This window comes from Cebus imitator, unplaced genomic scaffold, assembly GCF_001604975.1.
Source record: "Cebus imitator isolate Cc_AM_T3 unplaced genomic scaffold, Cebus_imitator-1.0 Scaffold43, whole genome shotgun sequence".
NCBI classification, from domain to species: domain Eukaryota; kingdom Metazoa; phylum Chordata; class Mammalia; order Primates; family Cebidae; genus Cebus; species Cebus imitator.
In genome coordinates, this window is record NW_016107358.1 from 8,911,759 (window position 1) to 8,927,662 (window position 15,904).

A 15,904-nucleotide genomic window follows, 5' to 3' on the forward strand; every position below is an offset into this window, starting at 1 on the left:
ATTTTCAGAGAAAAACAAAGTGTTATTTTCTGATCTGTGTGGCACTATAAAAATGTTTACTCATCTTCCTTGGGGCTAGGCATCCCATTCCTGCAGGAAGTCTTGTGGTGAGGCAGTGGCTGCGCCTCTGGGATGATTCAATAATGGAGACCATGCCTTATTTGCACAGGAGGGACACGTTGCTCTCACTGGATGCATGGTCACAGCTGTCTGTGTGACCTGTTTGTGGGAGGGTAGACCCCCTCCTGCCAAGCCCCAGTAGCAGCCAACCTGCCAGGTAAAAGCGTTCCTTTGTAAAGAAGACCCTCCCAGCCCCTCTGACCTAAAGGGAGGGGAGGGGACTTCCTGGCACTGCAGGGACTTGGCTGGTACTCCCAGCAACGAGAGATGTGTATGTGTGCAGAACCAGGGTGGGGATGGGGAGGAGAAGCAGGAACGGGAAACTGGGAGTGACAGGGGTAGGTGGGAGAGGAGGGGGCACCTGCCGGGGTAACAGGCCACGATGAAGTAAATGGAAAGTCCTCAGAGCTCCGCTGCTGACTCCAGCTGTCGAGAAGGGGGAGGAGAAAACCCCGTGGGACAGGGGAGGAGGGTGAGGGCTCCTCTTAGGAAGTTATTTAAGAGCCAACTTTCTTGTCTTTCCTGAGTCCTTTTGAGGAAGTCCCCGGGGCGTACAGAGCAAGCCCACGCGAGGGCACCTCTGGAGGGGATCGCCCGCAGGTAAGCCGCTGCCCCTGCACCCTAAGATCCAGGGGCCCGCTGCGTCCACCTCCACCGCGAACCCGCAGGCGGCTGCTCCGGACCTGTGGCGCGGGGCGCAGGCAGCCCCACCTGCCCAATCCTGGCTTTCTGCCCCCAACTCCGCACCTGCCCAGCCCTACTTCTGAGCTAGACTTCGGCAGGACTCCACGCAGCTCTCCTGAAGGCGTTGCTTGCTAAGAAGGCCACCAAATGGGGATGGGGGAGTTCGGGGGACTTCCCGGAGGGACAAGCCCCCATTCTTCAGGGGAGCAGATTATGGAACTGGAACACAAAAGGTGGGGGGAGTGGGCCCAGGGAGAACGGACTGCTAGGCGGCTGGAACCCCGCCGGCTTGGCTCCCCACTCCTTCGCAACGCCTTCCCGATCCCAATTTGGAGCTGAACGTGAGCCACTTCTCCTGCCTAGACCCGCCCAGCAGCGAGGGCTCCAGGCCGCCGCACTCCCCCAGCCAGGCGTGCACCTGCGGCTCTGGGGCTCCCCAGTTCTCCCCTTAGCAGTGTGTCTCCCAGTGAGCCGCACTGTTCTGCATCCCAGCAGTGCCACAGCCTACCTTCGCTATTTCCCACCAGAGGACGGCTTTCTGTGGCCTCTGTCACTAACCCTTTTTCTGGCTTCTCCCTCCCTTCCCCGTTCAGCCCACCAGTGATGGTAAATATATTTGTCGATGTTCATGGATACCTATTCACGCCTTGTGCATGCAAACACTCTCCTCAGACCACACACCCTAGGCGTCTTTTCTCTAGCACGTTGCTAGTGCTCCACATGTCTCTGGAACCGTCTCTCTCCTCTGGTGGCCTCTCTCATGGGGACTCTTCATCTCTTGGGAGTGTGCCTGGTTTTTGAAAATAGCCAAGTCGCCGGGAGTCATGACTGGGTAATCCAGGGGATCACGGGGGAACCCTCATTGGGCCCAGAAACAAAGTCCCCCTTTATTTGGTCAGTTGGTCAACAAGTACTTACTGGGCTCTGACCATCAGGTGTGTGCTGTTTAAACTGGCTCAGTGCCTGCACAAACTCCGAGGGAAACGGAGGCAGGCTTGGGGCATGGGAAATGTCAGCGACCCTGACTTCTTAAGCTCACTGATAGCCCTATTTTAAATGGCATCCCCAACCTCTCCACCTCCTTCTCCTCCACGTGGTTCTGTTTTCAAAGCAGTTCCTACCTCCTCATCCTTAACTGAATTTACTTATGGCTTTTGTTGGGCTCCACCCTAACCCTACTAGACTGTAATCTATCAGAGCAAAAAAATCTGTTTTGTTCTCTGATGCATCCAATGTTCCTAGATCACAGCCTGGCATGCCATAGGCTCTCAATAAATATTGGTTAAATTAAATTGCAAATGTAAACGCTTTAGAAGACAACATTTATCTGAACATGCTTGTGCGAGTTTATTCTTAAAAGTGACTTATGATCTCATAAATCTCTGTGAAATGAACACAGACACGGCACATGCCTATAACAGGAAACATTTCTTGCAAAGATGTTGCTTTTAGGATTATGGAGAGTGGGTCTTCAAAATCTTTTATTATTATTTTTAAATTCCTTTAAATAAACCCATTTTCTTCTGCTTCCTATATCTTTTGGCATACACAAAATCTCCCCGAGATCCTTGGGGAGCTGTATTCCATCATTAGACTAATCCTTGCTGCCACTTATCAGTTTTTATTTTTGCAAATCTCAAAATGTGTTGCTCAAGTGCTATCACACCCAGATATGTCTGTTTTTCGATTATGGAATCCTTGTCTCAAATGTTACTCATTTTACACGCCTTTTCTGTTGTCTTTCTCTCTCTCTCTCTCTCCTTCCTTCCTTCCTTCCTTTCTTCTTTTCTTTTCTTTTCTTTTTTTTTTTTTTTTTTTTTTTTTTTTTTTTTTTNTTTGCTGAAGGACCTTGTAAAGCCAAGAATGTCAGAAACCTCCAGGATCTCCTCCTTTGGAGGCAGGAGAGCAGTTCCACCCAACAACTCCAATGCAGAGGAGGGTGACCTGCCCACAGAGGAGATTCACAGCCTGGTGCCCCGGGGCGTCAACATGGAAGGTAGGAGCATACCCCCTCTCCCCACCACTGTGGGTCCAGGCACAGCCGGCCCTGGCCCCTCTTCCCTGCAGGTAAACATCCTCCGTCTGCACTGGGGTTCCCACAAAAGGAAGCCCCCTGTCAATCTCTGGTTTTGTAAAGAAAAGAAGCAAAAGCTTTCTTTTAAGTGGTGAAAGCACCAAAGACCCAGATACTTGTCCCAGTTCTGCCACTTACTGACCTTGTCACCTTAGGGAAGTTGCTTTGTCTTTCTATTTCCTCCACAAAACCAGGGTGCTGGATTAGCTAGGGTCTCTTCCAGCCCTACTGCTCAATGCGCTAGAGAATTTTCTCTAGCTGGAATATTCCACTTCCAAAATATTGTGGCTGTTTTGATTGTCTGGCTTGCACCTCCTTTCTTCTCCCTCCTCCATCCATTGCTGTGAATTTCAGAGCCGGGGAGAAGTGCCAGACTCTGACAGTAATAGAGATGGAAGCCCTCGATTTCTCTCCAGAGCAGCCTGGTGAGCTGGCAAGGCAAGCTGCTTCCCCAGCCTCTTGCAAGCCTCTGCCTGATCCCTAGAAACCTGCTCGGGGTACAGCAGCCAGCAGCTGACCTCCTCTCAGCCCCGTCAGCGGTGACAAGGCCCAGGTGCCAGCACTGGTTTGTTGATACAGATATCATTCCCCTGGGCCATGGCAGGGACATTCAGACTCATGTCCCCAAATGGCATTGAGCAGGGAGCCTTTTCTGTCAATAGCATTCATGCACCAAAATCCTATTTTACTCCTAAAGGTGTTTTGTGCTGGATTTGACTGGGGATAAACACCCATTTGCTGGGATAGGTGAGCACAGGCATGTTAGAGCTGTGTGATTGATCAGTTAGAAGGAAACCAATGCATGAAAGCCCAGACTGATGCAGCTCTCCAGATAGCAAAGGGAAAGGGGCAATGCAGTTTATCCAGCCAGGCAGACAGCTGCTCAGGTGTTGCGTACTGGTGTTATTGCGTTACTCTCATGTCTAGATGCTTTGATATCAAATAGCGAAATCGGAGAGGTATCCAGCACCATCCAAGTTTGGGAAAAGAGGTTCACAGAACAGAAGGGCATCTTCAGTCAAGCGGTAGAGTTTGAGGAGCTAAGACAAACTTGTAGTTCTGAAGTCTCTCTCCCAGATGGGTGCCCTCTCTAAAATCCCACAGTGACAACCATAGAACTGAGACTAAGAGGACTTGCTAATCAACAAATCCCCATCCCCATGTTGTAGGTTAGGAAATAGAGGCCCAACGTAAGCAGTTGATATTCACTCCTTGCCTAATCTACTAGTCTTTTTCTTTAAGAATGCAAATAAAATTGGAAAGCCTGCAGACATCAAATTATTAAGCAGGTTACCTTTGTGTATTCCATCTTCTAGCAAAATTCTCCTGTGGCAGAAAAGCCTCTGGGCCTCTGGAAAGGGGGTGCAGGCAATGGAAGAAGTGGGCAGTTAGAACACAAGAAGTAATGACACAGCCACCCTTGCCACGTCAAGAGTCTAGGCGCAGCCATCTTTGCCAGGATTGGTGGGGAAAACCGTGAATCTCTACAAAGGCAGTGCAGGGGAGCAGAGGGCGGAGGCGGAAGACCTGGCTTCCTGTTCCATATCCACCACTCCTTGCTCATTCTGGGAAAGTCATATAGGTGCCCAAACCTCAGTTTCCGCATGAGCAAAATGGAAGCAATGCCTACTTCACAGATTGTCATGAGCATCTAGTGAGCAGTGTCTGTGATCAGGTCTGACCCACAGCACATGACCAATAAGTGTCCATTGATTTGGAATGTACAACTTATCATATCCCAACAAGGTCAGGAAAACACTCCAGAGAATACTTGTTCCTATGAAAAATATGCATGACCTGCAGCCCCCATAAATCTGACATGTGAACAAAATGTTGCTAGTAAGACATTAAAACTTCCAGAGTACTTGTGCAGGTAGGTCAATTTAAAAAAAATATAGGATTACTGCTTTTGTTTATTTCTGGAGGCAGAGGTGGGGAGCAGCATGACTGAATTATTGTGAAAAAATCAGTAATTATTTACTTGGCAGTCATACGTGTCCACAACCCAAGAGACAATCTGGGTTATTCACTGGAGGTGCTGGCATAAGAGTGTGAATGTCCAGTGACTGCAGAATGAATGAAACAGTCAATCACTTGTGAAATGAATGACTCATAGCTCTAGTGGCATTATAATTTATTATTAATAATGCGCTCCAGATTTCATACATATGCATTTATTTAATATTTTTCACACAGACAAGATAAGTGTTACATGCTCCGGGGATAGGGTTTCTGAAGCCCAGAATCATATATATATATATATCAGCACACAAACCATCTGAACAAGGAGGTCTTTCTCCTGATTACCCTTTGCATTTCACATTTTATGTTGAATTGTTCTAAAAGCAGGTTTTCTGGCAGTATATCAAGTTTTCCCCAAGTCACTAAGGGACGAAATTTGCTAAGCGACTAAACCTTGGAAGGCATAGGTTACTCATTTTTGAAATGCCATCTTCATGCAGTTCACCCAGTGGCCACTAGTGGCCTCTAAGAGGCCTTGGATCTGTGATCACCAATCTGCAGAGATGGCTTTGGCTCGACAAACACCAGCCCCAAGTTAAACTTTGTCTCCATTTTTTTCAGTGGCCACTCTTCCCTTTAGCAATCTGTTCTTGTAATACTGACTGACAAATGCAGAGAGGCAAGAAGAGGAAAAGGGGGGAAATGGCAGGTTTTTCATTTCTAGTAGTTCTGTAGCAGTGAGTCCCGCCCATCACTGTGTGTGATATATACAATGTTATATAGGTATGCTGAGTGTGTATAGTACCCTTAAGTCACGGCTTTGGTAACATTTGGTTAAGAATTATTTTGGTAAAATCTAGATTTTAAAATGTATAAACTCATGTAAGTTTCTTCCCATACACACCATGATATTCAAGAAAAAAATGAAATATTTCAGGTGGACCCCGAAATCCCAGAGGTGGGACCAGACAGTCACTGGTAGCATTTGACATCTTAGCATGATTTTAGGCATCCTTAATGTTACCCTTTGAATTCAGTTGTCGCCAGGAAAGGCACTGAGACGATCTCCTCAGATTTGGATTTGTATCAATTTCTAATAGCCCGTTCTTCAGGTGCTATTAGTTTGTGTTTCTGAAAAAGCTCTCCACTGCCTTCCTGGTGTGAAAGGTTATGTGTAGTTGGAAATGTAACATTCCAGAAGACAATCTTATGTTGTTGGTCTAGTTTGGCTCTATCTTGTTAACAATAGGTGATCATTTGTAGCAGCAATTGGAATCATTATTTGACAGTTCTAATGTATTGAATTAAAACTGGAAAGCAAGGCTGGCTCTATCAAAAAATCAAATGTAGTTGGGTTCTAGTAGTTTTCAGGCTAATGGGGTCTTGCGCCTTTCCGAGAATCTCTTCCTTCCCACCAGTCCTTGTTAGAATTCAATCAACCAGTTAATGATCAATCTCTTTGTGCAGAGTAAACCTCTCTGGATTGAAGCTTGGTGAGAGATTAAGAGGCATTCAGTGTATGACTGAGAAATGCAATTGTCCAGCAGCAAGTCATCTTTTCATTCAGTTCCAGGAAAAATATACACTGGTTTTCACATATGTGTCAGGAGCTCCTCTAGGCTTTCCCTTGGGACATAAAGTTGAGTAAGTCGGTCTCTGGCCTCAAGAAACTCTCAGTCTAGAAGTCAATAAAAGATTATTGCAATTCAGTGTAATAAAGACTGTGACTACGATTTATGCAAATTGTAGTGAAATAACAAAAATCAATGTCTAGTGGTGCAGTGGAGTGGGGAACGGGGTTAGGAGGGCTTCCTGATGCAAGGATATCGAAGCTGGAACTTAGAGGATGAGTAAGAGTGTTCCCGACAGGAGAGCACATGGAAAAGCATTTGCAGTAGAGGGAACAGTAAATGCCAAGCAAGGGGAGTTTAAAAGACAAAAGAGAAGATACAAGCCTGGGAAAAGATGGCAGGCGTCCTAGTGCAACAGGCCTTGGGGATCTTTTTTTTCATCCTGCAGACAATGGGAGACTTGAGAAGTATTCTAATTAGCAGAAATACATAATCAGAATTATGGATTACAAAGTAGTAAGGAGAAAAGGGGGAACAGTAGATACATTTAGAAGCTGTGGAGATACTCCAGGCTACAAGAGGAATAGAATAGTGGGATTTTAGCCCCAGGAGGTATGGGTCTCATTTCTCTTGCTCCAGCTTCCTCTGAGCACCTGAGCAATCCTTCAACATTACAGGGTCCAGGACATGTTAATAGCAATGCTTTGTCAATTAAGCCACTTAAGAAAATGTTTCTAATCATTCTAATTACAGATATGTTAAAATTCTGGATGTCCAAAAGAAATGCGAGAAAGAGTTCTTTTTCCTGTTGTTTTTAAATAAATAAATAAACCAGTTTCTCATGGATAGCATTTATGCTTTTAGTTTAGTAATAATATTACCAAAAATTGCAGGGAGAATTCAGCTTGCTAGGGAATTCCTAGAATATAAACCTAAACATTTAACTTATTTCAAGATCCCATCTGTGACAGGTATAATCATTCTCTGAAGAATATTTTACAACCTAGGGAGACAATAATCTACATTTTTTTTCATATTAGGGGAAGAGTAGGAGGACAGGGAGGCAGCTGCTCATCCGGAGATGTTTTTTCTTTTCTTTAGCTGTCCGTTTTCCGGTGTGTTTGGAATTAGGCTAAATTGTGTTAGGTAGAAATTTTGAAAGCTGCCACTTTGAAATTGCGAGCTGCCAAGTTTCTAGCTACAGTATCTCAAAAAACAAAGAAAGAAAGAAAAAAAAAAGGCGGCTTAGCAATGAACTGTTCCATTTTGCCAGGAACTAGGCTTAGACAGAGGAAGCAAATTCATTTCCTGTTTGTGGCAAATGGAGCCTGGATGATGATAAAGCTTTTTCCATCTAAACCGCCTTGTTAAGCCAATAAACAAAGCAAAAATCAATATGCTAGTTTAATCAATGCTTGCTAGAACACACTCCATGGGAAGGGACATTTCCTAGGCAAAATGGACAACGGAATGAACTATGATATTTTTATGTCTATGTCCATATTTTATGACAATCATCTTCAGGGTCCTTGATATTATCAGCTGTTGTAAGAACCAAATACTTGGCTGACCTGTGGGTGGCTGACTCATGGGCAATGAAATAAATTTTGTTTAATCAGTGGTATTGGGGACCTCACCTCTATCCCCAATACTTGGGACAATCCATTAAGGTTCTTCACGTCTCTTCCATTTAACTATGGTCCAGAACATTATTTTTCCCCACTTAGAGTACCACTGTGATTTTGTGTTTTTCCTGAGGCATTGGTTTGTTAAAGTGATACTGCAACAGAGAATGAAAAGGTCACTTAGAAAAAATAGCATGTTAAAAACATCATGGTTAGAATCGAATATCAAAAGTATATCAATATAAGATGATATAATTTAAAACAATTTATATCGTCAGCTGTTATAAGAACCAAATACTTGATTGACCTGTGGGTGGCTGACTCATGGGCAATGAAATAAATTTTGTTTTATATATATATAACTTTATATAAATATATATATGTATACACACATAACTTTATATATATAGTTTGCTTATATATAATCTATAAACAGTATGTAAATAATATATATAAATTACATATTATATATAAACAATATATTTTTTAAAACCAAACTCATGGGTTTATAGTTTTTTATAGTGAAAACAAACAAATATATATAAACAAATATCTATATTTGTTTGTTTATATCTATTATAAATAAACATATAATATACAAAGATATAATTAATATATAATATATAATCAATATATGTATAGAATATATGTAATATATATTATATATAAACATATTTGTTTATATAATATATAAACAGTAAATATTATATATAATAGATATAAACAATCTATATGTTTTTATATATTATATATAAACAAACATACATATTTGTTTTCATTATGAAAAAACTATAAACCCATGAGTTGGGGTTTTGTCTTTTTTTTTGGCTTAGGTTTTCTATTCTCAAAGGCATTAATCAGCATCCTTTTTCTCACCCTTTGTGATCATAGTATAAGCAGGCTAGAAAGGCAGTGTATTTTATTCCAATGCGAAGCAAAACTGCTGATCTGGAGGCCTTATGCTATAAATTCCCACATCATACCTTCAACTATATATATATCCTGAAACTAGCATATTTTGAGAATAAAACAGTCTGATAAATGACATTTAAAGGACACTATGGTTAATCTTACGGTGAATGAGATAATTTATTTTGAAATGAATCATCAACTCCAAGCTCCAAATTTTCAAGTAAAAGGTGTTCAAGTGAAAGGAGGCACATTTGCTGTGGCATTTTTGCCCATTGCCACAGGCACCATAGCAAGATAATTAAGACATGGTCCAGTTTTCAAGGAGATTATAATCTCATGGCTAAAAAAGTCTCCTATATAAAGATAATATGAAAAAAAGACATGTTTTCTGAGAATTAAGAGGAGAAAACTCTCTATTCACCTGTGGAAATTCAGGAAAGAAAAAGCAAGTCTCTCTGCTCAGAAGACAAGAAGTGTAAAAGGGCATGCTTCACTGGGAAGGTTGGAAGTCCACTGCTAAAAAGCTTCCCAGGGGCCTTCTTTACCTTGTGGCCTCCATTGCTCAGGTTCCAACCTCCTATCATGCCTTCTCAGATACCTGACTTCTTCATGTTTGATCTTAAGGGCCCATCGAAATGCTCAGTGCTATTATGATTATTATTGTCATCAATTTCTGAGCATTTACCATGTACCAGGCCCTGTGATAGAGCACTCAGTGCATTTTCTCATTGTACCTCACACCAACTTCATTTTGCAGATGAGGAAACCGAGGCACAGGACATTTATGTAACTTGCCTAAGGTCACAAAGACAGTAAGTGAGAGTTGGGATTTGAATCCAGGCAGCCTGGCTCCACAGCCTATGCTCTTACTATGCTATTCTACTTCTCATAATAATAGGAACAATAATAATAAGTATTTATTGAGAATATACTAGGTGTCAGCCACTTGTAAGATAGGTACTTCATTCCCGTATTAAAGTTAAGAAAACTGAAGTGAAGCATTTCCAAAAACATAGTCTGAAAAATGCAGATCTCCAATGAACAAAGTTCCCATAGTCATTTACATTTGGAAACCAGTGCTCCTCTAGGATATCTGTGGTGCACATCAGCATATTAAAGTCTCACATGAATTCTTAAGAAAAGAATCCCAATCATCTTTGGTTAGGGCAGCAATTTTCCACACTGGTTTAACCATGGAGCTCTGATTCTTCCAATACCAGCCAATCTTCCCTAAAACTAGCACTATGCCATGATGGACTGACTCTAACCAGTCTCATTAGACTTTAAACAGGTACACTAGGCTAGGATGTAAAGGTGGAAAGCCAGGTTTTCATTTGCAATGACAACTAGGATGGATGAGAAATGCCAATGATATCAAAGAAATACTTGAATATTTCTCCCTCTCCAGGTTTATTTTGCCTTATAGGTAGAGCTGCTTGGGAAGCCAAGCCAGAACTCATTTCAGGAGTACTTTATCATGCAGGGAGGGAGCGTAGAAATAGAGAAGGCAAATCTAGGAGTGCCAGAGGAGCAGTGCCTTCATCTCCTGCGTACAGATTAAACCCACGTGGACCCACACCCAGAACACTGCAACAGCTTCCTAACTGACTTCAGCTTCCAGCATCACCCCATCCAACCCCTTTTCCACTCTGCCACCAGAGGCAGTTTAAATATATATATATATATATATATATATATATATATATATATATATACATATATACACACACACACACACACATATAAACGTCTAATCATGCCAGTTTGCTGTTTCAGATTCTTCATTGGATCCACCATGCAATCAAAACCCAAACTCCTTCACATGGTCTCCAAGCCTCACATGATGAGCAGGCTCCTCCTCACTCTTCTACCATGGCTCCCAGTAGTACATTTCAGCCAACCATCATCTTTCAGTTTCTTAAGCAACTATGCACTCTCTTGCCTCAGTCTTCACGTATCCTTCTCACTTGCCTGAAGCATTTCTCTCCACCTCCTTTTCCACGTGGACAACTGACTCCTCTCTTGACGACTGCTTATGTCTCACTTCCTTCAGAGAACCTCCTTATTTTCCACCCACTAAATGTGGGCTAGGGCCTCCTCCCTGAAACTCCCCTCAGTACCCTTTAATTCCTTTGTCAGAGATGGCTAACACTGTGTCATAATTATCTGTTCACCTTTTAGCGTCTGCTGCTGCGTGTTTACTTGACTCGTAGTTATTAGACAGTTGCCTAATCAACATTTGTACCCATGTCTTGAGTGGCAACATAAAATAGCACACTTACAACATTCCCAGAGGACAAGAAGCTAGGGAGAATATTAAATATATTAAATGCATACTAAGGGATTAAAATTATCTGAGGAGCATGGAGCAGTGAACCAAACTTAATAAGAAGAAATTTAATACATGCAAAGTCTTAATATCGAACTAAACAGAAGAAAATAATCACACAAATAGATACCGCCAAATAGCAACATGAGTGGGTGACTTGCAGGGGCCTCAACTGAATTTTGATGCACTGTTGCTAGAAATAACATTAGAATGTGTTTTAAGGGAGGCCAAGACGGGTGGATTACCCAAGGTCAAATGTTCGAGACCAGCCTGACCAATGGTGAAACCCTGTATCTACTAAAGAAAAAAAAAATTAGCCTGCTGTGGTGGCATGAGCCTATAGTCCCAGCAACTCAGGAGGCTGAGACAGGAGAACTGCTTGAACAATGGGGTCCAAAGGGACCGGGCATCCTGCACGGGATTTCTGTGTGAAGACAAAGGAAGCCATTTGAGTATGGCAGGGTTGCAGTGAGCCGAGATTGCACCACTGGACTCCAGCCTCGGTAACAGAGTGAGACTCCAGCTCAAAAAAAAAAAAAAAAAAAAAAAAAAAAAAGAATGTGTTTTAAGGGTTTTGCTTTATCAGATGCATAATATAAATTAACAGTAAGTTAAGAGTATCTAAGACACTAATAATATCTTGAGCTGAAATATTAGAAACATGTTATTTATTTTAAAAGATGTAATGTCATTTTTTTTGTTTTGTTTTGTTTTGTTTTTTCTGGAAAAACCACAACTAGAGTAACGTACTTAATTCCCAAATAACACTTCAAAAGAGAAATTGACAAAATGGAATATATTCCAAAACAGAGTGATGGATAAAAGTTCTGGAAATAACTTCTTAACAACAGTTAAATAGGCCAGATGTGATGGCTCATGCCTGTAATCCCAGCACTTTGGGAGGCTGAGGCGGGCAGATCTCCTGAGGTCAAGAGTTCAGGACCAGCCTGGCCAACATGGTGAAACCCCATTTCTACTAAAAATTAAAATAAATAAAAATAATACAAAAATTAGCCAGGCATGATGGCAAATGTCTGCAATCCCAGCTACTCAGGTAGCTGAGGCAGGAAGAATTGCTTGAACCCAGGAGGCAGAGGTTGTAGTGAGCCAAGATCTCACAACTACACACCAGTCTGGGCAACAGAGCAAGACTCTGTCTAAAAAACAACAAAAAATAAAGTTAAATAAATGGAGAATGTTTTACTCAGAAAAAAAACAAAAAACCCTAAGAATAGTCTTTAAATACTTAGAGAGTGCCAGATAAAATAAATAAGAGGACTTATTCTATATTTATCCAGAAATCAGAACGAGGACCCCTGGTTAGAAAAATTACAAGGAAACAGATGTCAGTTTATCTTAAGATAAATTTTCAAATAAGTAGAGTTGTTTAAAAATTGACTCTTTGCTCTCTGAAAAAATGAGTTCCCTGTTTGAATGGAGGTTAGAAGACCAAGTAGCAGGGCTCTCATGAAAATGTTTTGTAGTTCTACCAGATAGCTGAGAAAATGCTATTGCTGTTATGTGAGATTCTGTAAGGTTGTAATATCATTATATTCCTTCTATTGGTGCTGGTAAATGGAGAACTGACAAAACCCATTTCTAAGGACCTGGGTTTTTAGCTATTCTTAAAGAAATTATTAAAAGGCCCTGTGCTAAGAAAGAGGACCAGAGGAGTTTATTGCTAAGGTCCTTTTCAATGGGGACATTTGTGCTTCTCCAGCTCACTCTTGGGCTGGTTTATCACTGGGGATTGCGGCCTTAATAAGACCAGAGAACTCAGGAGAAAGACAGCTTGGAATAGAGTGGTCTAGAGAATTAAACATCTTTAGCTCACAGCATAATGGAAAGAAAGTGCCCTTCAGGGGGACATGTACTACAACAGGGCTCTGAGATGAGGTAAAAATAAAACTGCATCCTGCACTTTCTGCTTGCTGTAACGCTGTAGTCAGAGTAACTTGTGGAGCACCGTTCCATGTGAAGTGTCTGTCACAGCTTAGGGGCAGTGAGCCACAGTAAGCCTATGACCCTCTAGGTGCTAGGCATAGAGCCAGACCCACTGCATCGTTATCTCATTGAGGCTTCGTAGACGTTCTCAGGGTATTAGTATTCTCATTTTGAATTAGAAAAATCAGATTCTGAAAGGTAAAGTACCTTAATGAAGTAATTTTGAGACCTGAGATTCAAACTCAGGATTGCCTGAACTATGAAACGCTCAGCAATGTTTCAGGGACTCCTGGACTTTAGGACCAAGGAGGGTATTAAAGAGTCCAACTCCTTGGTTTTGATTATGGAACACAATGGGGTCCAAAGGCACCAGGCATCCTGCACAGGATTTCTGTGTGAAGGTAAAGGAAGCCATTCAAGTATGGCAGGAAGATGCCCCAGCATGGGCACAAGCTCAGCAGCTGTGCTTTCTGCACACACGGTGCTTACAGCAAATCATGCATCAGGCAGGGGCAGGGAGGGGGAGGGCAAGAGGCCAGGGTACCCCTGCCCACCCTCCTACCTTCCCACCCAACGTTCTCCCCAATAGCCCTTTAAAACACCAAGTGCACATGCAGAAACCAGTCTCTAGACTAGATCTTCTGAAGTACAGTGAGGACAGGGAGTTAGGATGACCCTCCCGTTCAGTGATCATTCATAGAGGGGAAGGGGAAAAGGGCAGGAGGAGAGCTGACTTTCATGTGTCAGACCCTTTGCTAAATGCCTGCATACGTGTCATCTCATGCCATCTCCTGTCACATTCCTGTAAGAGGCTGAACATGTTAGGCTATGAAATGAATGTTAGCGTCCCCATTCTATGATGAAGAAATCAATTTAAGTAACATATACAAAGTTAGACAACTAATAAACATGTAACTGACATTTACACTCCTGAAAAACCTGTACATCGAAATCAAAAGGAAAACCTGTAAATGTCGGCATCAGACAGTCCAGGTTGTGACTTTTGAATTGGCTCATCAGAAGCTAAGGAAAGCTGAGGACAGTTTCTGTGTAACTGAAAACAATCACACTTATCTCACAGAAATGTCAGCGTTGTTTCTCCAGGCCTGCTCCCTCTCTTCCCTGCCTTTGAGAGATGAGATCTACTTTTAGAATTACAGAGGGCGGGGGCGTTTGACCCTTCTTGAGGTAAGAGGAGAATTTTGGATTAATGGCTAACTTTGTCCTTCGAATGTCCCCCTGAGGCTTTGTCAGATTTGATTCCCCCCTTTTGAAAGATAAGAAAACTGAAGTGGCTATTCCCTGCTTCTGCCTGGTTAGCCACAGAGTGAGGCAGGGACATGATGGGAAGCTCCTAACATAACGAAAACCAGCATGAGACTGAGAACCCTGAGACTTCAACTCTGGCCCTAGCTTCTCTGTATCTGGATCTCCCAGACAGGCGTCCGTCTATCCCACAGTGAGTGCTGTGTGGACTGAAACAAGATCAAAGGTGGAAAAAGCTTTAAAAAGCTCACTTCAAAAACAAGAGGCTGACTCTTGAGACTGTGTTCCCCCACCCCCGCCTCGTGCAGAGTTTCATTCAGCAGACCTTGCTGCCTGCCTTCTTCAGGAAAAATAGTCTTGTTGTTGAGTTTGTGTTTAAACTAAAGTTAGTTTATTATTTTCTTCAATTGTTTTTCTTGTTCATAGACTTTCTTAATGTCACGAACGTTCACCTGTTCAAGGAGCGATGGGACACCAACAAGGTGGATCACCACACTGACAAGTATGACAACAACAAGCTGATTGTCCGCAGAGGGCAGCCTTTCTACATGCAGATCGACTTCAATCGTCCATATGACCCCAGCCGGGATCTCTTCAGGGTGGAATATGTCATTGGTGAGTGCCATGTGCAAACCCCAGTCTTGACATCATGGGTACAGGCACAATTGTGTGACCTTTTAGTGTCATACATCAACAGTGAAGGAAGCTGGAATGACATCCATCCCCTGAATCACCCTGTGCTCTAAGACTGGTCTGTATAATGCCAAACATTAATAACTTGGGCCCACCCAAGGGAAAATCTCATATAAATAAAAGTAAGTACAATTGGTACAAAGTGTTGCTTACCTGAATTATTCTTCCTCAAACAATGGTTTTGGTGTCCTATAGTTGTGATTTTTATCTCCATGATTTAATTGGTCTCATGTGCTGAAAACGTTTGCACATCTTCGTATTGTAAAAGATTTATATATCTTTTACAATACAAGGGCATCTTTGTATACATGTACATATATGTACAAACCATGTATGCATTCCCAAAGTTGGTTCTGCTCTGATCTAGTCCCATGGGATGGCCCATGAGAAATGGATCATCCAATAAACTTCACTAAACACTAGGTACTTTAATCTTTTTTTTTTTTTTTTTTTTTGAGATAGAGTCTTGCTCTGTCATCTAGGCTGGAAAAGTATTGCGATCTCAGCTCACTGCAACCTCTACCTCCCAGGTTCAACTGATTCTGGGCCTCTGCAGTAGCTGGGACCACAGGTGCGCACCACCACACCCAGTAATTTTATGTATTTGTGGTAGAGGCGGAGTTTCGCCATCTTGTCCAGGCTGGTCTGGCACTCCTGACCTCAAGTGATGCGCCTGTCTCAGCCTCCCAAAGTGCTAGGATTACAAGCGTGAGACACCATGCCC

At 42.5% G+C, this 15,904-nt stretch overlaps 1 protein-coding gene across 1 annotated transcript in view; it reads left to right on the forward strand.

The window, feature by feature from the left end:
• The first annotated feature begins 472 nt into the window (after positions 1-472).
• The window catches only part of F13A1 (coagulation factor XIII A chain), a 164,325-nt gene continuing 148,893 nt past the window's right edge, over positions 473-15,904 (forward strand). Inside the window, exons 1-3 of the mRNA XM_017526763.1 lie at positions 473-720; positions 2,650-2,800; positions 14,914-15,102. Coding sequence (XP_017382252.1) covers positions 2,668-2,800; positions 14,914-15,102 — 322 coding nt within the window. The 5' untranslated portion in view covers positions 473-720; positions 2,650-2,667. The remainder of the gene's footprint in view (positions 721-2,649; positions 2,801-14,913; positions 15,103-15,904) is intronic.